Here is a 22,947-nt window from a genome sequence, read left to right on the forward strand (position 1 = left end):
AAACACTAAGTCTATTCCATGTAACCATTGCTAATGGCAGTGGCTATTCTCTAAGTGAACTTAATAGCAGGTAATGGACTTCTCCTCCAAGAACTTATCCAATCCTTTTTTAAACACAGCTATACTTACTGCACGAACCACATTCTCTGGCAACAAATTCCAGAGTCTAATTGTGCGTTGAGTAAAAAAGAACTTTCTCCGATTAGTTTTAAATGTGCCCCATGCTAACTTCATGGAGTGTCCCCTAGTCCTTCTACTATCCGAAAGAGTAAATAACCGATTCACATCTACTCGTTCAAGACCTCTCATGATTTTAAACACCTCTCATATCCTCCCTCAGCCATCTCTTCTCCAAGCTGAAAAGTCCTAACCTCTTTAGTCTTTCCTCATAGGGGAGCTGTTCCATTCCCCTTATCATTTTGGTAGCCCTTCTCTGTACCTTCTCCATCGCAATTCTATCTTTTTTGAGATGCGGTGACCAGAATTGTACACAGTATTCAAGGTGCGGTCTCACCATGGAGCGATACAGAGGCATTATGACATTTTCTGTTTTATTTACCATTCCCTTTCTAATAATTCCCAACATTCTGTTTGCTTTTTTGACTGCCGCAGCACACTGAACCGACGATTTCAATGTGTTATCCACTATGACACCTAGATCTCTTTCTTGGGTTGTAGCACCTAATATGGAACCCAACATCGTGTAATTATAGCATGGGTTATTTTTCCCTATATGCATCACCTTGCACTTATCCACATTAAATTTCATCTGCCATTTGGATGCCCAATTTTCCAGTCTCACAAGGCCTTCCTGCAATTTATCACAATCTGCTTGTGATTAAACTACTCTGAACAATTTTGTGTCATCTGCAAATTTGATTATCTCACTCGTCGTATTTCTTTCCAGATCATTAATAAATATATTGAAAAGTAAGGGTCCCAATACAGATCCCTGAGGCACTCCACTGTCCACTCCCTTCCACTGAGAAAATTGCCCATTTAATCCTACTCTCTGTTTCCTGTCTTTTAGCCAGTTTGCAATCCACGAAAGGACATCGCCACCTATCCCATGACTTTTTACTTTTCCTAGAAGCCTCTCATGAGGAACTTTGTCAAACGCCTTCTGAAATCCAAGTATACTATATCTACCGGTTCACCTTTATCCACATGTTTATTAACTCCTTCAAAAAAGTGAAGCAGATTTGTGAGGCAAGACTTGCCCTGGGTAAAGCCATGCTGACTTTGTTCCATTAAACCATGTCTTTCTATATGTTCTGTGATTTTGATGTTTAGAACACTTTCCACTATTTTTCCTGGCACTGAAGTCAGGCTAACCGGTCTGTAGTTTCCCAGATCGCCCCTGGAGCCCTTTTTAAATATTGGGGTTACATTTGCTATCCTCCAGTCTTCAGGTACAATGGATGATTTTAATGATAAGTTACAAATTTTTACTAATAGGTCTGAAATTTCATTTTTTAGTTCCTTCAGAACTCTGGGGTGCTGGAAATGCTGTTCCAGCGCCATGAACCGCAGAAACTCTCTGTGCTCTAACCAAAAGGATATAAGCAGATAGGCTTCGGTCAGATCTAAAGACAATAGAACCTCTCCTCTCTGGACCACTGCTACTACTGTCTGTAACGTCTCCATCCAAAAACATGGCACCCACAGCGCCCTGTTGACCTTCTGGAGATCCAGAATGGGTCGAAAAGTGGCCTCCTTCTTGGGAACCATGAAATAGATTGAGTACCTTCCTCACCCTTTTTCCAGTGGTAGAATAGAAACAATTGCATCCAGACTTTGTAAACAGTACAACATATCCCCCTCTGCCTCCCGCTTGCTTCGGGATACGCAATGGGATACCATAAAAGCCTCTGTCATCAGACGAGAAAATTCTAAAGCGTAGCCGTCTTTTATCAACTCTAGAACTCACTGGTCCGATGAAATCTTGGTCCACTCCTCATACAAAAGGGACAATCTCCCTCCTACAGCTTCCTCGGACCAGCCATGCTTTATTGCAAGGCCTTTCCTCCTCCGGTCTCCTGACCGGAACTATCCCTGGAAGTCCTGCAGGAACTCCGAAAGGACCGCTGCCTTCTCGAGGTCTGCTTCTGTCCCGAGGCTAAGGCACTCTTGCCAGAACGAAAATGCCTCATATCCCGAAAGTGGGAATGTGATGGAAAAGCCTTCTTGATATTTTTCTTATGCTCCAGCAACTTATTCCATTTTGACTCCCCCAGATATTTCATCAACTGTTCATCTCCAGACAACAGCTTTCCTTAAAAGGAAGATTACACAACTGCAACTTGGACCACATATTTGCTGACCAATTACGTAACCACAGGAGTCTCTGAGCTGCTACTGTTGAGACCATGTTCCTGGCAGATATCCAAACTAAATCATACAGCATATCTGCCACATAGGTCACCTTGGCTTCCTGATTGGGATCCATCGAGGTAGTCTTCTCCTGTGTCTTTTGCACCTAGCGCAAACAGGCCCTTTGCATCAGGCTACCACAGACTACTGCCTGGAGACTCAAGGCCAAGACCTCAAAAACATCCTCTTCAACTGAATTTCCAGCTTGCGGTTCCGAACATCCTTTCGCTCAGCAGACCATGCCACTGGGATGGTCGTCTTCTTGGTCACCATCGAGACTGATGCATCCGCCTAGCGCAGTCTCAATAGTTCCATGGTCTCCTCCGTCAGTGGATATAAATTTGCCATAGCCCTATTGACCTTCAAGCCAGCCTCCAGAGTATCCCATTTCCGGTCTACCAACTTCTTCACCTTCTTGGGCAACAGAAAATCCTTCGGCAGACCCTGTAGGCCATCTAGAACCGGGTCCACCCCTTCAATATCATACTCCTCCTGGGTGATTTTAATCCCTAGCTCTTCCAGAATGTGGGGAATGAGAGGTCTCATCTCTTTCTTCCGGAACAACAAGATAATCCTTGGGTCATCCCCTTCCTTAACCGGGACCTTGCCCACATCCTTGCTTACTCCTGGAATGGCATTCGGATCACCCACTTTGAGGTTATTCCCCAGGTCATCTCTCGGATCACCCCCAGGTGATTGCAGATCGTCCAAGTCCTCCAAATCCCTAACACGACTTTCCCCCTCTGCCGAAGAACATGCCAGCCCCAGGTGACGCAACAAGGTCCCTGACCCCCCAGATGGGGGCTACCTTAGACCTCCTTGGGGGACATTGTGGCTTCTCCACCAGGGGCTGCTTCCCAACTGCTCCCCGCTTGGCTAAATAGGCCTTGTGAAGAAGCAGCACAAAATCCATGGAAAACTCCTCCAGACTGCGGATTCCTCAACAGGCACCTCCTCATCAGGAACCCTTCCACAATCAAAATCCTCCACTAATGACTGAACCATAGCTGAAAGCAGAGGAGGGGAATCTCTGAAGAAGCTGGTGGCCTCCTGCCACAGACTTCCATAGAGACCACTGCGTTTTCAGCCCCGCTGGGAGCATCTGCCACTCCCCCCGCTAAGCAAGTGACCCTCCAACTACGCACTGCCCTCTGCGGAGGATCCCTCGCCTCCCAAGGCATAGTTACTGCAGAGCGTGGCACCGTTGCGTGGCACGCGCCATGAGCCACAGGCCCGACAAGCTCTCCTGTGCTGTGATGCTGGCGCCATTAAGGCCCACCACGTGGCCCACTCCTGCTCCAGCCGCGCTCTCAAAGTGCCTGCAAATGGCCAAGTCTCCAGTGCCGATCAGCCCCAGATCCCCGGCCCCATTGGGCACTCAGCTAATCTTCTCCCACTGCGTTCGCTGCCAGAAGCTGCTCAATGCACCACCACATTCATCACTTTAATTTTTTTTTTTCTTTTTTAAAGGAGCCGCACCAATAAGTCAAACCCAGCGTAGGAGAGGGAGTGAGGAAACCAGGGCCTCTGGCTTTCAGATCCCCGGGATGACGTGGGCTGAGCCAGTCCAGGGATTACCAACCCCCTGCTCCACCTGGGGAATGGCTCACAAAGATACCTAACACTTCAGGGAGCACTGCTAACTCTTCCTGTCTCTTCTTTGTAATCTATTCTATACTTTTTCTTTTCTAAACTTTCACTCAGACTGCAGGTCTGCACCTCTAGCATCTGCTGGAGACAGAGAAATACCGAGGGACTGCAGGTGGCGCTCTAGGTTATGTAGCAAAGCCTCAAAGTTTTGTTCTCTGCCTCCATCTGCTGGTGGGGATACAAACCCCACTTGTCTGGACTGATCCGGGATATGAACAGGAAAAGGGATTACATTACTACATCCTGGATCTCAGGCCGCTCCTGTTCACTTTTCCTGAATTCCTACCCCAAAGCACTGTGGGGTTTGTAGTCCTAAATTCTTAACGGGATTTATCAGGAGCAGCACTCACGCTGGGTGAGAACCCGAGTGACGAGATATCATGTGCTCGCCCTGCGACAACCTCTTACCTGAATGAAGACAGCGTTCTTACAGCTGGGGTCCAGCGCAGGGTTGTCACGGTGCTCCATGGCCAGCCTCCGGTTGATGTACAGGCGTGGCATCACAGTGGGTTTGCTGGTCTCAGAGTCCTTCAGGCACTGAGTGATAAGCGGAGGCCCACACTTTGACAGCAGAAGAAACTGCTTGATACTCTATGGGACAAGAAGGCTACACAGTGAGGGACAACACGCAGCCAGGGAACAATGAAAAGGCATCACAGCGAGGAAAAGACACCTAGCACGCAGCCGGGGAAGAAGGAGACAGCATCACAGCGAGGAAAAGACACCTAGAACGCAGCCGGGGAAGAAGGAGACAGCGTCACAGCGAGGAAAAGACACCTAGAACGCAGCCGGGGAAGAAGGAGACAGCGTCACAGCGAGGAAAAGACACCTAGAACGCAGCCGGGGAAGAAGGAGACAGCGTCACAGCGAGGAAAAGACACCTAGCACGCAGCCGGGGAAGAAGGAGACAGCGTCACAGCGAGGAAAAGACACCTAGAACGCAGCCGGGGAAGAAGGAGACAGCGTCACAGCGAGGAAAAGACACCTAGAACGCAGCCGGGGAAGAAGGAGACAGCGTCACAGCGAGGAAAAGACACCTAGCACGCAGCCGGGGAAGAAGGAGACAGCGTCACAGCGAGGAAAAGACACCTAGCACGCAGCCGAGGAAGAAGGAGACAGCGTCACAGCGAGGAAAAGACACCTAGCACGCAGCCGGGTAAGAAGGAGACAGCGTCACAGCGAGGAAAAGACACCTAGCACGCAGCCGGGGAAGAAGGAGACAGCGTCACAGCGAGGAAAAGACACCTAGCACGCAGCCGGGGAAGAAGGAGACAGCGTCACAGCGAGGAAAAGACACCTAACACGCAGCCGGGGAAGGAGGAGACAGCGTCACAGCGAGGAAAAGGCACCTAGAACGCAGCCGGGGAAGAAGGAGACAGCGTCACAGCGAGGAAAAGACACCTAACACGCAGCCGGGGAAGGAGGAGACAGCGTCACAGCGAGGAAAAGGCACCTAGAACGCAGCCGGGGAAGAAGGAGACAGCGTCACAGCGAGGAAAAGACACCTAACACGCAGCCGGGGAAGGAGGAGACAGCGTCACAGCGAGGAAAAGACACCTAGAACGCAGCCGGGGAAGAAGGAGACAGCGTCACAGCGAGGAAAAGACACCTAGCACGCAGCCGAGGAAGAAGGAGACAGTGTCACAGCGAGGAAAAGACACCTAGCACGCAGCCAGGGAAGGAGGAGACAGTGTTACAGCGAGAGATCCCAAGTATCCCGCATGGACAAAGCAGAAAGACTCCGAGATGTGTTTGCTGCTTTTCCTGTTGGAAGAGGTTCCCCAGCCTGTTGCAAGCATTCCCAGCTCCTGACCCTCTGCACTGACCTTCAGCTGGCTGAATGTTCCCAGGCTGTAATCCCAGGCAGGAACAAGGTGTGGCAGGACACTGTCCAGCAGCTTCACAAACCTGTGAATTAAAGAAAGTACAAAAGATAATCCACAGATCCTTTTCCCCACCCCTGTTCATAACAGACAACTGGCACCCGCTCTTCCACTGCAACGAAGACCCCCAGCTCCAATCTGGCCTTGCAGGAGGCAGAGAATAGCATCCCCCACAGCCCTCTGTAGTGCCGAGATAGGGTCCATGCAGCAGGACAGCACATGGGGCACTGGGGTAACACATGGACTCTCTCCTCCCCTGCAGCACCACTCACCAGAGGTACAGCACATCAGGCACCGAATTAACACACAGAACCCCTCCCCCGCCATGCTCAGTGCACCACTCACCAGAGGTACAGCACATCAGGCACCCAATTAACACACAGAACCCCTCCCCCGCCATGCTCAGTGCACCACTCCCCAGTGATACAGCACATCAGCACCGAATTAACACACAGAACCCCTCCCCCGCCATGCTCAGTGCACCACTCACCAGTGATACAGCACATCAGCACCGAATTAACACACAGAACCCCTCCCCCACCATGCTCAGTGCACCACTTACCAGAGGTACAGCACATCAGGCACCGAATTAACACACAGAACCCCTCCCCCACCATGCTCAGTGCACCACTTACCAGTGATACAGCACATCAGGCACCGAATTAACACACAGAACCCCTCCCCCACCATGCTCAGTGTACCACTCCCCAGTGATACAGCACATCAGCACCGAATTAACACACAGAACCCCTCCCCCACCATGCTCAGTGCACCACTCCCCAGTGATACAGCACATCAGCACCGAATTAACACACAGAACCCCTCCCCCGCCGTGGTCAGCGTACCACTCCCCAGTGATACAGCACATCAGCACCGAATTAACACACAGAACCCCTCCCCCGCCGTGGTCAGCGTACCACTCCCCAGTGATACAGCACATCAGCACCGAATTAACACACAGAACCCCTCCCCCGTCGTGGTCAGCGTACCACTCCCCAGTGATACAGCACATCAGGCACCGAATTAACACACAGAACCCCTCCCCCGCCGTGCTCAGTGTACCACTCCCCAGTGATACAGCACATCAGGCACCGAATTAACACACAGAACCCCTCCCCCGCCATGCTCAGTGTACCACTCCCCGGAGGTACAGCACATCAGCACCGAATTAACACACAGAACCCCTCCCCCGCCGTGCTCAGTGTACCACTCCCCGGAGGTACAGCACATCAGCACCGAATTAACACACAGAACCCCTCCCCCGCCATGCTCAGTGTACCACTCCCCAGTGATACAGCACATCAGGCACCGAATTAACACACAGAACCCCTCCCCCACCATGCTCAGTGTACCACTCCCCAGTGATACAGCACATCAGGCACCGAATTAACACACAGAACCCCTCCCCCGCCATGCTCAGTGTACCACTCCCCAGTGATACAGCACATCAGCACCGAATTAACACACAGAACCCCTCCCCTGCCGTGCTCAGTGTACCACTCCCCGGAGGTACAGCACATCAGCACCGAATTAACACACAGAACCCCTCCCCCGCCATGCTCAGTGCACCACTCCCTGGTGATACAGCACATCAGCACCGAATTAACACACAGAACCCCTCCCCCGCCATGCTCAGTGTACCACTCCCCGGTGATACAGCACATCAGGCACCGAATTAACACACAGAACCCCTCCCCCGCCGTGCTCAGTGCACCACTCCCCAGTGATACAGCACATCAGCAAGGAGTTAACATACAGAACCCCTCCCCCGCCGTGGTCAGTGTACCACTCCCCGGAGGTACAGCACATCAGCACCGAATTAACACACAGAACCCCTCCCCCGCCATGCTCAGTGTACCACTCCCCGGAGGTACAGCACATCAGCACCGAATTAACACACAGAACCCCTCCCCCGCCATGCTCAGTGTACCACTCCCCAGTGATACAGCACATCAGCACCGAATTAACACACAGAACCCCTCCCCCGCCATGCTCAGTGTACCACTCCCCGGAGGTACAGCACATCAGCACCGAATTAACACACAGAACCCCTCCCCCGCCATGCTCAGTGTACCACTCCCCAGTGATACAGCACATCAGCACCGAATTAACACACAGAACCCCTCCCCCGCCATGCTCAGTGTACCACTCCCTGGAGGTACAGCACATCAGCAAGGAGTTAACATACAGAACCCCTCCCCCGAGGTACAGCACATCAGCAAGGAGTTAACATACAGAACCCCTCCCCCGCTGTGGTCAGTGCACCACTCCCCGGAGTTACAGCACATCAGGCAGCGAGTTAACATACAGAACCCCTCCCCCGCCGTGCTCAGTGCACCACTCCCCAGTGATACAGCACATCAGCAAGGAGTTAACATACAGAGCCCCTCCCCCGCCGTGCTCAGTGCACCACTCACAAGAGGTTCAGCACATCAGCAAGGAGTTAACATACAGAGCCCCTCCCCCGCCGTGCTCAGTGCACCACTCACAAGAGGTTCAGCACATCAGCAAGGAGTTAACATACAGAGCCCCTCCCCCGCCGTGCTCAGTGCACCACTCACCAGAGGTTCAGCACATCAGCAAGGAGTTAACATACAGAACCCCTCCCCCGCCGTGGTCAGTGCACCACTCACCAGAGGTACAGCACATCAGCAAGGAGTTAACATACAGAGCCCCTCCCCCGCCGTGCTCAGTGCACCACTCACCAGAGGTTCAGCACATCAGCAAGGAGTTAACATACAGAGCCCCTCCCCCGCCGTGCTCAGTGCACCACTCACCAGAGGTTCAGCACATCAGCAAGGAGTTAACATACAGAACCCCTCCCCCGCCGTGGTCAGTGCACCACTCACCAGAGGTACAGCACATCAGCAAGGAGTTAACATACAGAGCCCCTCCCCCGCCGTGCTCAGTGCACCACTCACCAGAGGTTCAGCACATCAGCAAGGAGTTAACATACAGAACCCCTCCCCCGCCGTGGTCAGTGTACCACTCCCTGGAGGTACAGCACATCAGGCAGCGAGTTAACATACAGAACCCCTCCCCCGCCGTGGTCAGTGCACCACTCACCAGAGGTTCAGCACATCAGCAAGGAGTTAACATACAGAACCCCTCCCCCGCCGTGGTCAGTGCACCACTCACCAGAGGTTCAGCACATCAGCAAGGAGTTAACATACAGAGCCCCTCCCCCGCCGTGGTCAGTGCACCACTCCCCGGAGGTACAGCACATCAGCAAGGAGTTAACATACAGAACCCCTCCCCCGCCGTGGTCAGCGTACCTCTGCAACACCACTGCCCGGTGGTACAGCACATCAGGATCCGTGCCCTCCAGCCGAGGGTAGCGCACAAGGTTAGCCGGCTGGAATATGTCTGCGCCGAGTCCCAGGTCTCGCTCCCGTGAGGATTTAATCTTTATTCCATGGATTCGCACATCGATCCCATCATCTGCGGACATGCAAGTGTTACACAAGGAGACTGTCCGTGAAGGTGCTGGGCCCATTACCATCATTCACCAAGAGCCCTGGCACCTGGGACACTGCCGGTGATTTCCACCACTGGGGACCTGAGCTTTATAGAAGGGGATGGAGTTTTCTCTGAGGAGGGGGATGTTTCTCGTGCTCTGCCTCGGGGATCGGCCGTCGGACCCGTTCTTTTCAACGTTTTTGTGAGCAACATAGCGGATGGATTGGCGGGAAAGATTTGTCTTATTAGCGATAACAAAATCTGCAACAGGGTGGGCAGCCAGGAAGGTGGGAAAAACACGAGGACGGGTCTAGCGAAGCTCGAGGAATGAGCTAAGATCTGGCAGCTCAGAGTTAATGCTAAAAAATGCAGATTGATGCACTTAGGATGCAAAACCCCAAGGGAGAAAGGTGCAGTATTGGAGGTGAAAATCTTCTAATTACAAGGGGAGAGCGGGATCTGGGGGGATTGGATCCAATGATCTTAAGGAGGCCAAACAGAAGGACAAAGCGAGGGTAAAAGCCAGAAAGCTGCTCGGCTGCACAGGGAGAGGAAGGGTCAGCAGAGAAAGGGAGGCGATACAGGAAAACTGGTTCCTACCTGCTCATTTTTGTTCCTGAAGTACCCCAGATCAGTCCGGATGAGTGGGTTTTGCCTCCCTCCCAGCAGATGGAGGCAGAGAATAAAATCTTTTGAGGCCCTGCTACATAAATGAGAGAGCCACCTGCAGTCCCTCAGTACTGAGCTGAACCCAAATCCCAATAAAGTCTGGGCGAGCCCCCTAAAACCAGGCCCCCTTGTCTCATATTAAATAAATCTGCATTCGCTGCACTGCATCTCAGCAACATGCAGAAGTGAGGAAGTCTTTCGAAAGAAGGGGACGGGTCTCTGGACTGATCCGTGGTACCACAGGAAGAAAGGTTAGCAGGGAAGAACCAATCTTCCTTTCCTGTGCATACCCCAGATCAGTCCAGAGAAGCCCCTCTGTGCTGGGCGGGAACTCGAAAGACCTGCGCGCAACGCACTTTCCCCAAATGACGCCTCCTCTGGCGCCCGCACATCAAAGCGGTAATGCTTGGTAAAAGTGAGAAGAGAAGACCACATGGCCGCCCGAGAAATCTCCTGCAGGAAATCAGCTGACGCTCCGCCGAGAGGTGGCCTGGGCCCTAGCGGATTGTGCTCTCAGCCCCTCAGGCACCAACCGACCCCCTTACAGACGGAAGCCGAAGTTATCGCCCCTTTCAACCTTCTTTCACCCCTTGCAAGCCTTATCCCCGAGTGCCGCCGCCACCGCCACTACCACCATCACCTTTGCGAAATCCCGTGGCACTGTTGCTAACCTAAAGGGAAGGGCCCCAGATTGGAAATGCTCCAGCAGAATCTCAGAAACCTCTGGGGTTCAGCCTGAACGGGGAATACGGAAGTAGGGGCCTCCGTCAAGCCTGATGCTGCCAAAAGCTCCGCTCTGCGCACTGCCGCGTGAACAGTGCGCAACGTCTCCATCAGGAAATGCGGCACCCTGAGGGCAGCATTGACCTTTTGCAAATCAAGAATGGGCCAAAAATATCCCCTCCTTCTTGGGAAGCACAAAATACAGAGAATACCGACCCTGAGGGGGCACCAGAACAGTGGTGCACAGACGCAGAGTATTGCACACCACCTCCCGCCTGGACTGGGAGACGCAGCGGGAGGTCACAAAGGCGTCCCTGAGCGGACGTATCTGTCTCTTACCACCTCCAGAACCCACTGGGTCCAATGTGATCCTGGTCCACTCCTCATAAAAGAGGGTCAGCCTCCCTCCGACAAGCTCTGGAGAGGAGCGGACCAGCCCACCTTCATTGGCCAATCTTACTTCTGCCTCCCCCCTGGGCACCACTGTCCTGCGGAGGTCTCCGTGGGGCTTGCAAGGACCGCTGTCTGCCCAAGCTCTGATTGTGGGTCATAGGCAAAGGGCTCCCGCTGGGACGATACCCTCCTCGCGTCTCTAAACCGAGGTCGTGGGGGAAAAAGTCCTCTTGTCGCCCCCCCAACTGCTTCATGAGTTGCTCCAGATCCTCTCCGCCCTTGAAGGGGAGGTCAGACAGCTGGGCTTTACACCACAAGTCCACTAACCAATTTCGCAGCCACAGAAGCCTCCGCGCCACCAGCGCATATTCCTGGCGGAAGTCCAGATCATGTCATAGAGGGCATCAGCCACATAGGCCACTCCCGCTTCCAAGCGGGCCTCGGCTGTCGTCCCTGACCGCTTCTCCTGTGCCTTCTGCGCCCAGCACAAGCAGGGTCTCTGCATCAAGCTTCCTCAGAGCCCTGCATGGAGGCTGAAAGGTGAAACCTCAAACAGCTTCTGATCCTAGACATCTTTCAGAGGGGCCAAGCCTGCCACTGGGATGGTCGTCTTCTTGGTCTCCGCAGACACCGCTGCATCCACCTTGGGAATCTTCCACAACTTCAAGGCCTTTTCCAGCAAAGGATAACACAGCCATAGCTCTGACTACCTTCAGGCGACTCCCACTCCCGATCCAACTTCTTCAGCAATGGAAAAGCCTTAGGGGGTCCAGGACTGGATTTATCCCCTCCTCAATCCCCAGTTCATCCACACCTGGGGAATTAGCAGACCCAGCTCCTCCCTAGGGAACAGCCTGACCACCAGAGGTCGTCGCCCTCCACGATCGGGAACTCTTCCAAATCCCCCATCACGCTAACAGGGTCCTTGTCCAGATCCACCGAACTTTCCTGCAGCTGAACGGGATCATCCGTCTCATCTAACATGTCTCCCTCTGCCACGGATCGTCCAGCCCCAGCAGCCGCAGGATCTCTCCTAATCCTAATCTGGTGTCTGCTTCCGATCCCTAGGCTTCTTAAGCCACCCAGGTCTTCCTGGGTAAGGGCCTCTTGGCTCCTGCTTCCTTCTTGGCCAAACAGGCCATAGGGAGGAGCAAGACAAAATCCGTTGAAAATGCCTCCAGATCCGAAGAGGAGGGTCCCCCTGAGCCTCTTCCTCTTCCCTGCCATCAACAGGACACTGCTCAGTGAGAAACAGCGGTGGGGAGGGAGTCCCGAGGCTCTAGAGCAACGGCCTGACTCCCACCATGTGCAGTCAAAATGGCCGCCGGCTCCTCCAACGCCCCCCCCCCTCTCCCGGGGTCTCCAGAACTGACCTAGCCAACCTCGTGCTCCAGCCACCCCGAGGGTCCCACGGAGGATGCAACCCCTTCAGAGACACGCTCCAGGCAAACACGGCTGCGCTAAGATGCACCCGTTTTGAGCCGCAGCCGCCATGTCAGCACAATCGGGCCTAAAAATAACCCGTCGCTGATGCGCTCCCAACGCTGCCCCAAGCCCCCGGCTCAGCGGTCGGACGAACGGCGGTCCCAGTCACCTTAACCCTGCTTCCCGAGCTTCCTCAGCAGCCTCTTCAAAATTGTCTCTTTTTATTTTTAAAGGAACCTCAGCCAAAAAAAAAAAAAAAAGACACCGCAAGCAAGGAAAGGTAAGAGAAATACTTCCAAGTCTCTGGATGCCAGGAGGAGACGTTGAAGGTGGTGAGGACCCAGCGGGGGTGAGGGAACAGAGACCTCTAGCTGTCGCCCTCCCTGATCTACAAGGGCTGAGCTAGCTCAGGGATTACCAACTCCCTGCTCCACCCAAGCAATGGCTCAAGAAGAAACCTAACACCTCGGGGAGCCTTCCTGTTAGGAATCTGCTCCAGACTGCAGGTTTGCAGCTCTACCATCTGCTGGAGACAGAGAAATACTGAGGAACTGCAGCGCCTCAAAGATTTGTTCTCTGCCTCCATCTGCTGGTGGGGATGCAAAACTCACTTGTCTGGATTGATCAGAGGTATTCACAGAAATGCCCCTGTACAGGTCCCTGGTGAGACCTCACTGGGAATACTGAGTCCAGTTCTGGAGACCCCACCTCCAATAGGATATAAACAGGATGGAGTCGCTCCAGAGGGGGGAGGCTGCTAACATGGTCAGTGGTCTTTGTTCTAAAGCATAGGGGGAGAGACTTAAAGATCTAAACATGGATACCCTGGAGGAAAGGTAAGAGATAGGGGAGACAGGATAGAGACATTCAGATATCTCCAAGGTGTCCATGGAAAGGAGGCTCTATATCGAGGGGTCATGGGATGAGGGTGACAAGGGGGTAGACTCACAGTAATCTTAGCAAATATTTCTTTTCGGAGAAGGTGCTGGATGCGTGGAACGGCCTCCCAGTGCAGGTGGGGGAGGCAAGGACAGGATCTGAATTCAGGAAAGCCTGGGATAAGCGCAGGAGATCTCTGAGGGAGAGATGGGAATGGTAAGGCTAGATAAACTGGATAGATGGGCCATACTGTCGGGTTTCTAGGGATGGGATTATTAGTCATTCATATGGGATGCAATGTGAGCCAACAAGGAGCAGATCCACAGCCTGGCTCCCAGGAACAGAACCAGAACTGTTGGAGGTCCTGCAGGGTTCTCCCACTTTCCTCCTAATCACCACAAATAGATAATTGTGCAAGTGGGGGGAGTCAGAAGGAAGTTTTAGTTTGCATCTGCCCTTCAGCCTAACTAGAGACAGTGACGCTAATTAGAGAATTACATAAACTCAAACTAACACTGAACAACACAAAATGATGTATTTTTTCTATTAGCATAAAGATGTATCTTGTTTTGGGGCAGCAATGTGACAGAGATAGTGACCCCGCCCCATCCTTCTCAGGATACCCTCCTTATGCAGTCTGCTTCAATGTTTCTTCTAGAACACAGCAGGGTAAAATCTATCAGTGGGAGGGTCCCCCAGCTCCTCGCCCAGCTCCTCGCCCTCATCCATGACCCACCCTGCAGTTTCACGAGGGTTAAGAACACAAGCAGTGCCATGCAGGGTCAGACCAGGGTCCACTGAGCCCAGCATCCTGTCTCTAACAGGGGCCCTTCTGGGTCGCAAGAACCCGGCAGATCTCAGAAACTACATCTAACGTCTGTTACTCCCAGGGATGGCAATAGCTTTCTTTAGTCTACCCTGCTAATAATGTGACTCCTCCTTTTAGTATTTGAAAGTGTAAATAACCATCCTCTCTCTACCTATTACTCGCCACTCGTGATTTTATAAACGTTTCTCATGTCCCCTCTCAGCCGGATCCCTTTTCCTGGGTGGTGACTCCCATCACCGGGTACCAGTGGTGGGGATTCATTTTCCCCACCTGCATTACTTTGCATCTGTCATTCAGGTGCCCGGCCTCCTATCTCACAAGGACCTTCTACAGCTCCTCACTCCTCATTCCCTTTCCCTGATCACTCAGGAATATGTTGAGCAGCTCCACTAATAAGCTTTCTCCATCTGGTCCTACTCTCCGTTTCCTGCCTCCGATCCCATGACAGGATTAAGCCATTCCTGCAGAAAATGTCTGACCATCCCCTGAATCAGTGCAAGGTTCACAGCCCTGCAGCTCTTCTAATGCTCGATAAATAACATCGTTTGGGGGACTGGATGTAGGAGACTTAAGCAAAGCTCCATGAAAGAAAACAAGACCTATCACTATCCGAGAAAAATGCTTCGTACCTAGGACCCGAACTTTTTTAACTCACTTTGAGGGAAGCACATGACTTGTGATGTCATCAAGAAATATTACAACTGTCTAGCTACTGGCTAATCATTCACCAGATATGCAAATACAGGCTCAAAACCGTAGCCCTGTATTAGCAACAGGTATGGGAGCAGAGACCTCACCAACCAATCAGAAACGTTATTAAAGCCAGCGGTGCATGAATTCAATACAGATGTTAAATGGGCCTCGTACCCTGCACGTGGGAGAGGATGAAGGACTAGAATTAGGAGGGAGGTGGGAATAATCTCCACGTTCTGTGCTGCTAGCATACCTCGGCACTCTACGATGCGGATCTCGATGACTGGGAGATGAGTGGACATGTCTTCCAAGACACAGACGTCACCAATGAAGGTCCTACAAAGGAAGGATGGCAAGAGTCAGCCAAAACAGAGAGTCTCTGGGAGCCCTGATGTCCCTCAACTCGTCTCATGCTCCAGACACTGACCAGAATAGTATTTACTCAAGAGAGACTACAGACCATAGCAGGGTTACTCCTATAATGAGGTGATGACATGGTTTATAAGACCTGGAGACAAGCTTACATGACCGAAGAAAGTTCCTGTAACAAGAGCTTCTAGTAATCCAAGATCCCAATCAGCCCGCCCTTCAGAAACAGGATCCCCTACAGACACAGCGACCCAGGACCCAACCAGCCCACCTCACCCTCCCAGACAGGATCACCTACTGATCCAGTAACCCAGGCCCCAACCAGCTCACCCCTCCCAGACAGGACCCCCTACAGATACAGCGACCCAGGCCCAAACAGGTTCCCATACAGATACAGTAATCCAGGCCCAGATAGCATTCCCTAGAGATACAGTAACCCAGGCCCCAACCAATCCACCCCTCCCAGACAGGATCCCCTACAGACACAGCGACCCAGGCCCCAACCAGCCCACCCCCTCAGCCAGGATCCCCTACAGCGACCCAGGCCCAGACAGCATCCCCTACAGATACAGCGACCCAGGACCCAACCAGCCCACCTCCTGCAGACAGGATCAGCTACTGATCCAGTAACCCAGGCCCCAACCAGCCCACCCCTCCCAGACAGGATCCCCTACAGACACAGCGACCCAGGCCCAAACAGGTTCCCATACAGATACAGTAATCCAGGCCCAGATAGCATTCCCTAGAGATACAGTAACCCAGGCCCCAACCAATCCACCCCTCCCAGACAGGATCCCCTACAGATACAGCGACCCAGGACCCAACCAGCCCACCTCCTGCAGACAGGATCACCTACTGATCCAGTAAGCCAGGCCCCAACCAGCCCACCCCTCCCAGACAGGATCCCCCTACAGAGACAACGACCCAGGCCCAAACAGGATCCCATACAGATCCAGTAAGCCAGGCCCCAACCAACCCACCCCCTCAGACAGGACCCCCTACAGATCCAGTAACCCAGGCTCCAACCAACCCACCCCCTCAGACAGGACCCCCTACAGATCCAGTAACCCAGGCTGCAATCATCCCACTTTCCTAGATACACACATACAAAGATTGTTACTCCCTAATCCCTACAGAGGGTGCATCCCACTGGGGTCTTCCTGGCCTCCAGGGAGGCTGCTTGGACTGTGACTTACTCATCAATGGGTAAGTCACTCAGCTTCTTCAGATTGTCACCCTCTCCTCCGTACACAGCCACTCTCTTGGGCATGTAATTATCATCTGTCGCATTCACCGTCAGAAAAAGTTTCCTAGAAGGAAGTCCAATGAAAGTTAGATAAAGCTACAAGTGAATTCCCAATGATTTCCATTGGTGTCGACTCACCAGACAGAACTGAAAAGTACGAGTTGGGGATCCTGGAGTGCACCAGGAGGCTCAGGGTGATCAGTTACACAGGTGAGGCCTGGCTGGGCAGAGCAGGGGTGTAACAGGTACTAGACAGGGGGTGACACTTAGGGTCAATCTAGAAGGCTTTTCACCCACCCACAGAGTCACTGAGGCACCTGATCCAGTGGAACGAGTGAGGCAGGACTTCCAGTATCCTGGTGAAAAACACGGATATCAAAACACTAAAGCAGGGGGCTGTCACCAATAACAGGGAAGGGAATGGGGTGTCCATTGGTTACAAGGAACCTTCATCGTCATTTACTAACGCACGCCTTTCCAACCAAGCAGCTGAAGGCGCATCACATATCAGAGTAGTGACAGAGGACATCACTGCAAATGTGCAAGATACAGGTAAGGTGCACGCAAAGTTCTTACATAATGAGCCGCGGCCATGAGCAGGATCTCTGCACTACAGGCGGCGGAACTGAGGGGAAGTGCATCCCAGCAGTCGGGGGGTGGGGGGAGAATACGTCTGGAGCCAGGTGTGGGAAGAGTCCTCTCTCTCCGGTGCAGTAATGCGCAGGGCTATAAGCATTGCCTTGGTCAATCGAACTCCAGACAGGGTTACTGGGTCATGATTCATGAGGACTCTCAATCATTACTCGTTCAATAAGGGTCACGAGGAAGATTTCCTCCTGCTCCTGTGTGCATTCGGCTTATTTAGAAGCAGGGTTGGGATCGGGCACCTTAGGCTCTGGGGATTTCTCCCTTTTAATATCCCCGTTCCAGTCACTGCAGCGACAGCTACCAGGGTACAACAACAGGGCCTCCCTCGCCCAGATGACTGCCTCATCCCCGGCCCATCCAGGGAATGTACAGGGAGGAAGGACACACAGACTGGTAACACTGGGATGGGTGGGGGGGAGGGTCACAGGAACTGGTAACAATGGTGTGTGGGGGGGGGTCGCAGGTAACAGGTTTTGTTTTACTTTTGCATGAAGCCTATTTAGCCCAACAGCGGCATCCATTCGGGGGACCCGGGTCCGGCCTTACGATTAGCCGGCACCGGGATCCAAGCTGGATCCGTCACAAAGGAAGCGAGCTGCTCCTGTTCAGCGTTTGCTGGGCCCTGATGAGTCAGAGGACTTGGAGGATGCTGCTGAGAGGCCAGAGGTGCCTCTCAGGAGCATCGGCGCGGCTCCGATGGAGGATTCAGAGGAGATTCCGGTTTACGAGGGAGATGACCCTAAAGTGGTCCTGCTTTTTCGCAAGGAAGAGCCGGGACCTTTGATTCCTCAGGTTCTTGCCCAGCTCGGTTTTAAGGTTCCACAGGAGGACTCTGATCTAGAAGGGCTGATCTGGTCCTGGATGGGCTGCGGGATCCAGCAAAAGCCTTCCCTTACCACAAGTCGATGAAGAAGCTGGTTGACTTGAAGGGGGGGGAGAGCTATGGCTAAGCTTTATCCTTTGCCGGAGCAGATGTTGGACCTTCTTTCCCTTCCTAAAGTGGATGAGGCAGTATTGGCTGTTACCAAGAAGACAACTATTCCAGTTGTGGGGTCCGTAGCTTTGAAGCAAGTTCAGGATCAAACGTTGGAGGTGCTTCTCAAGAGGATTTTTGAGGTGTTGCTTTTGAGCTTGTTTGCACTGGGTGCAGCAACTTCAGGATGATCAGTCAAAGCCTGGCGAGGAGGCGTTTAAGGTCGAATGCTTAGAGGCGGTGGTGGCTTACAGGGCGGATGCTCTGTATGACCTAGTGAGGACCTCCTCGAGAATTATGGTGTCTGCGGTACCAGCCAGAAGGTTGTTATCATTGCATAACTAGTCGGCAGATGTGTCATCCAAGTCCCAGTTGGGATCTCTGCCTTTCAAAGGCCGACTCTTGTCTGGCATGGACCTGAAGCAATTGATGAAGAATCTTGGAGAGAATAAGGTGCACAGGTTGCCAGAGGATAAGCCTTAGGGCAGGAGGTTCCTTCAGGCTCGGTCTCGCTTTCGGGATAGTAGGAGGTCTCACCCAGCAAGGGGAACTCCAGGTCCGCAGAAGCAATTTTCTTTCAGGGGCCAATCCTGAGGTCAGTCTTTTCGAGGGGGACAAAGACTTTTTTGGGACCCACAAGTGGTGGCGCAGCTCAGTGTAAGTCCTTGAAATGAGCCGAGGCAGGTCCACTCCTTCGTTCCTGTCTTAGGAGATCGCTTACTGTGATTTTACTAGGCGTGGGCCAGAATTACCAAGGATCAGTGGGTCCTCAGTATAGTAAGAGATGGCTACGTGTTAGAATTTGCACAGCCCGTCCAGGATTTGTTTCTAGTTTCCCCATGTGGGTCCTTAGACAAGCAACTCGTGATTCGAGAGATGCTCAACCAGTTGCGGAAGCTAGGGGCAGTAATTCCGGTTCCCGGTGAGGAGCAGGGCGTGGGAAGATATTCCATTTACTTCGTCATTCCAAAAAAGCCCAATTCTGGACTTAAAGAGGGTAAATGCAGCGCTCAAGGTTCCGCGTTTCCGGATGGAGACCCTGAGGTCGGTTATAGCGGCAGTTCGCAAAGGCGAGTTGCCGGCTTCTCTAGATTTGACAGAGGCTTATCTACATATTCCCATCTGACTATTCCATCAATGGTTTCTGCGGTTCATGGTTCTGGGTCAGCATTTTCAGTTTCAAACTTTGGTTTGGCCACAGCACCACGCACCTTCACCAAGGTTATGGTGGTGGTGGCGGCAGCTTTGTGTCGGGAAGGAGTTCTGGTACACCCCTATCTAGATGTCTGGCTTGTCAGGTGGAGAGTCGTGCACTCATTCTTTTTCTTGGCATGGACTGCAGACTTGTTTGCTGGTTTAAAAAAAAAGGTTTGGAATTTATCATCACGTTCTCAGGTTTTCTGCATCGGTACAGGTCAATACTGAGGAACTGCAGGTGGCATTAGGGGTTAAGTAGCTGGTTGGGATGCAAAACCCAGGAGTCTGGACTGATCCGTGGTACAACAGGAATGAAAATTAGCAGGTAAGAACCAATCTTCCTTTCCTCCATGTGGTTGGTGGTCTCATTAATGCATGTGGCATTCCTTTAATTGGATGATACTAACTGAATCACCAGGGCAAGCAGAAAACGTATATTAGCAGTTCACTTTTCAGAAAAATCTCCCAAACCTATTTTGTAGGGCTATAGTGGTCTCTAGGGGAGTTGTTTCTCTGAGCCAAGGTTTTCATGCTGGCTCAGTTTCTCTGCTGGCAATTTTTTATTTACCCGACTGATCAGCCCAAAATGCAGACGAGGATTTCTTCGATATCTTCTACAACCAAAAGGTCCAGACCCATCAATAAAATAGAATATAACACAGGATGGAGTCGCTCCAGAGGGAGCTGCTAACATGGTCAGTGGTCTTTGTTCTAAAGCATAGGGGGAGAGACTTAAAGATCTAAACATGGATACCCTGGAGGAAAGGTAAGAGATAGGGGAGATAGGATAGAGACATTCAGATATCTCCAAGGTTTCCATGCACAGGAACAGGGGCTCTTTCATTGGAAAGGAAGCTCTAGAACGAGAGGTCATGGGATGAGGGTGAAAGGGGGTAGACTCAGGAAATATTTCTTTACAGAAAGGGTGGTGGATGTGTGGAACGGCCTCCCTGTGGAGGTGGGAGAGACAAAACAGTATCTGAAGTCAAGAAAGCACGGGACAAGCACAGGCAAATTCTGGGGACAGGGAAATACTTATAGTACCTGAATGTAATCTGCTCTGAAGTGCCTGATGGGTGGAATATAATTCAAATAAATAAATAAATAAATTAGGGAGTGGTAGGAATTGTAAACCTCAATTCCTTGGCTGGATAGGCAGACTAGCTGAGCCATACAGTCTTTTGCTGCTGTCACGGTTCTAAGTGTCATGGGGACCCCCCAGTAACACCGGGGGAGGGGGTAAGGAGATCACAGGTAACAGGACTGGTAAAGCTGATTGGAGGGGAGAGAGAGGCAGGCAGTGTCACAGGGACTGGTAATGGAAGGGTTAAACAGTGCAAGATCTCACTTGATGATGGTCCCTTTCTTCATGTGTAGACGTATCCAGTGCTGACCCTGGGATCCATCACTCTCCCAGTATGTGTCTGTGAAGTTGTCCGTCAAACACCAAGCATTTGAATGTTCCTGAAAGAGGGGATCTATCAGAATCCAGGTACTGAGGCAGAACAGCCAACTGCAGAGAATCGTACACCCCCAGGAGGGTTAATTACACAAGAACCCCTGCTCTGTGAATGATATCCTAGCACAACGGGAAGCCTGGACTCAGACAAAGAACAGGAACGTCAGGGCTGGTCTCTTTCCCTCCAGGTACTAAAGCCAAATGCTTTGTGTCTTATGTGAAGAAGGAAACTCTGAAGCCAGACTTTAACTTCCTTTGTCAAAGATGAGCCAGGTCAGGGGATAGGTAATCTGTAAGAGCAGAGGTTTAACATGCAGAGATTTACAGGATAGGGGATAGGGATGTTACACATTGTACCGCATAGGAGGACACATCGATGCTCTCCACATACTGCTTGACGCTCCCCAGACTCTCATCCACCTTTGCCACGTGGTCATAAAAGAAATGTACAAGATCTTCGTCACACTCATAGTTCCACGTGGGTGGCACTGAGCTGCAATACAAGGAAGAAGTCACTTTGATGTGCTGTCACCCCTTCCCCTATGGACAGACATTGCATCCATCTGATCACAAGGCTACAGCTTTAGCTTTCTACCTCCACCTCCCATCTCCTGTCTCTTACCCCTCCCCAAATCTTCCTCTGTTCTTCAGCTCCATATTCAGAAGATACATAAAGCCACTTTTACCGAAGCTTCTGCACAGCAGCTTCATCTTCCTCAACCGGTTTAGGCTTCGCTCCAAGGCACAGAGAGTATGTGGCGTCTACAACCTGCTCCCACCTACAAATCAAGAGCGAGGGACAGAAGAGCAGAAGGAGGGATGGAGGGAGCAAAAACAAGTGGTGAGAGAATTTCTGCCACAGGCAGTGGAGCCCCATGACCCCACCCTTGGAAGCTCCTCTCTTTTCATTTCCTATGGGGTCAGGTCACAGCACTTGTGACATCATCGACCATTTGTAAAGCTGCCCTGCCATTGGTTAGGGATCAGAACTTTATGCAGATTTCTGTAGGAGGCGAGAAACAAGGCCTCATGAACTGTTCTCGCCCCTCGTTTGTGGCCCCAATGCTTTCTCATTGGTCTTTGTAGCCTCGGGTACCCCACCCTTCTCTTACAGGAAGCTTCTGCCACCCCCTAGGGCTCGATTCAGTAAATCTTTCCTCCCAGGCGCCTCCTACCTGCTCACTGGTTTGTAGTCAATGCCAAACAGCTGCTGCTGCTTTTGGACCCGGTCTGGGGACTCCACTGGAACCAGTCTGTCCCCAATGTCCGTGTGTCTGCATATCACGATCCAGCCCTCCTCCATGTCAGAGTCCACCTTGTACTCCTCCAGCTGCTCCTAGAGAACAAGCAAAGGGCACCAAGGGCTATGACACCAGGCCCACAGATTGGCAAAAGGTGGGGCCAATTAAAAATCTGCCCCCAACTCCTCTCCATGTTCTCCCCCATTCTCCTAACCTCCCATACACCCTCCCACCCCCCCTCCCCTCCACATACTGGATCCCCCTGCCCCCTAACATTTTAACATAGTGAAAGATGCAGATAAAGTCCAATACAGTCCCATCCAATCTGCCCAGCAAGGTTTTTTTGTGGGGTATTAACTGCTGCAGCTCCATGAGGCCACCCCTAAGGAGGGAATTATCACCTCCTTTTTCCTGCTGGTTATGTCTCTCCCTACGCAGCCCAGCATCCCTCTGGCCTTAGCCATCGCTTTGTCTTTTTGCTTCGACACCTTCAGATCATCAGACCCTATCACCCTGAGGTCCGTGAACGTCAATCTTTCATCTCCCCCATGACGTACGGCTCTTTTGGATTTCTGCACCCAATGCCCGACTCTGTCCGTCTTTGCAGTGCATCCCAATTCCCAACCCTTTGGCTGCTTTTCGAGCTTTCCTAGGTCACTTCTCATTCTGTAGCAGGAAGGAGGATGCTAAGTGAGAAATCCAGATCATAAATTATCAGACACTTAAACTAAAGAATGGGGGTGGCAGGAGATGCCAATGAAACTGACATGTCACCCTCACGAAATACAGGAAGTGGGAGGAGAAAATAAAATCAATCAGCCCAAAAAAGCTGAAAAGG

General features: G+C 52.0%; 1 protein-coding gene across 1 annotated transcript in view; it reads right to left on the reverse strand.

The window, feature by feature from the left end:
- HECTD3 (HECT domain E3 ubiquitin protein ligase 3) overlaps positions 1–22,947 on the reverse strand; it is a 130,046-nt gene that overhangs the window by 99,319 nt on the left and 7,780 nt on the right. The window contains exons 2-10 of the mRNA XM_029618051.1: positions 22,044–22,204; positions 21,555–21,647; positions 21,226–21,361; positions 20,758–20,873; positions 16,542–16,655; positions 15,230–15,312; positions 9,182–9,347; positions 5,850–5,931; positions 4,432–4,614 (exon numbers count right to left, since the gene is read on the reverse strand). Coding sequence (XP_029473911.1) covers positions 4,432–4,614; positions 5,850–5,931; positions 9,182–9,347; positions 15,230–15,312; positions 16,542–16,655; positions 20,758–20,873; positions 21,226–21,361; positions 21,555–21,647; positions 22,044–22,204 — 1,134 coding nt within the window. The remainder of the gene's footprint in view (positions 1–4,431; positions 4,615–5,849; positions 5,932–9,181; positions 9,348–15,229; positions 15,313–16,541; positions 16,656–20,757; positions 20,874–21,225; positions 21,362–21,554; positions 21,648–22,043; positions 22,205–22,947) is intronic.

The sequence above is a fragment of the Rhinatrema bivittatum genome, chromosome 10, assembly GCF_901001135.1.
Source record: "Rhinatrema bivittatum chromosome 10, aRhiBiv1.1, whole genome shotgun sequence".
In the NCBI taxonomy this organism is placed as follows: domain Eukaryota; kingdom Metazoa; phylum Chordata; class Amphibia; order Gymnophiona; family Rhinatrematidae; genus Rhinatrema; species Rhinatrema bivittatum.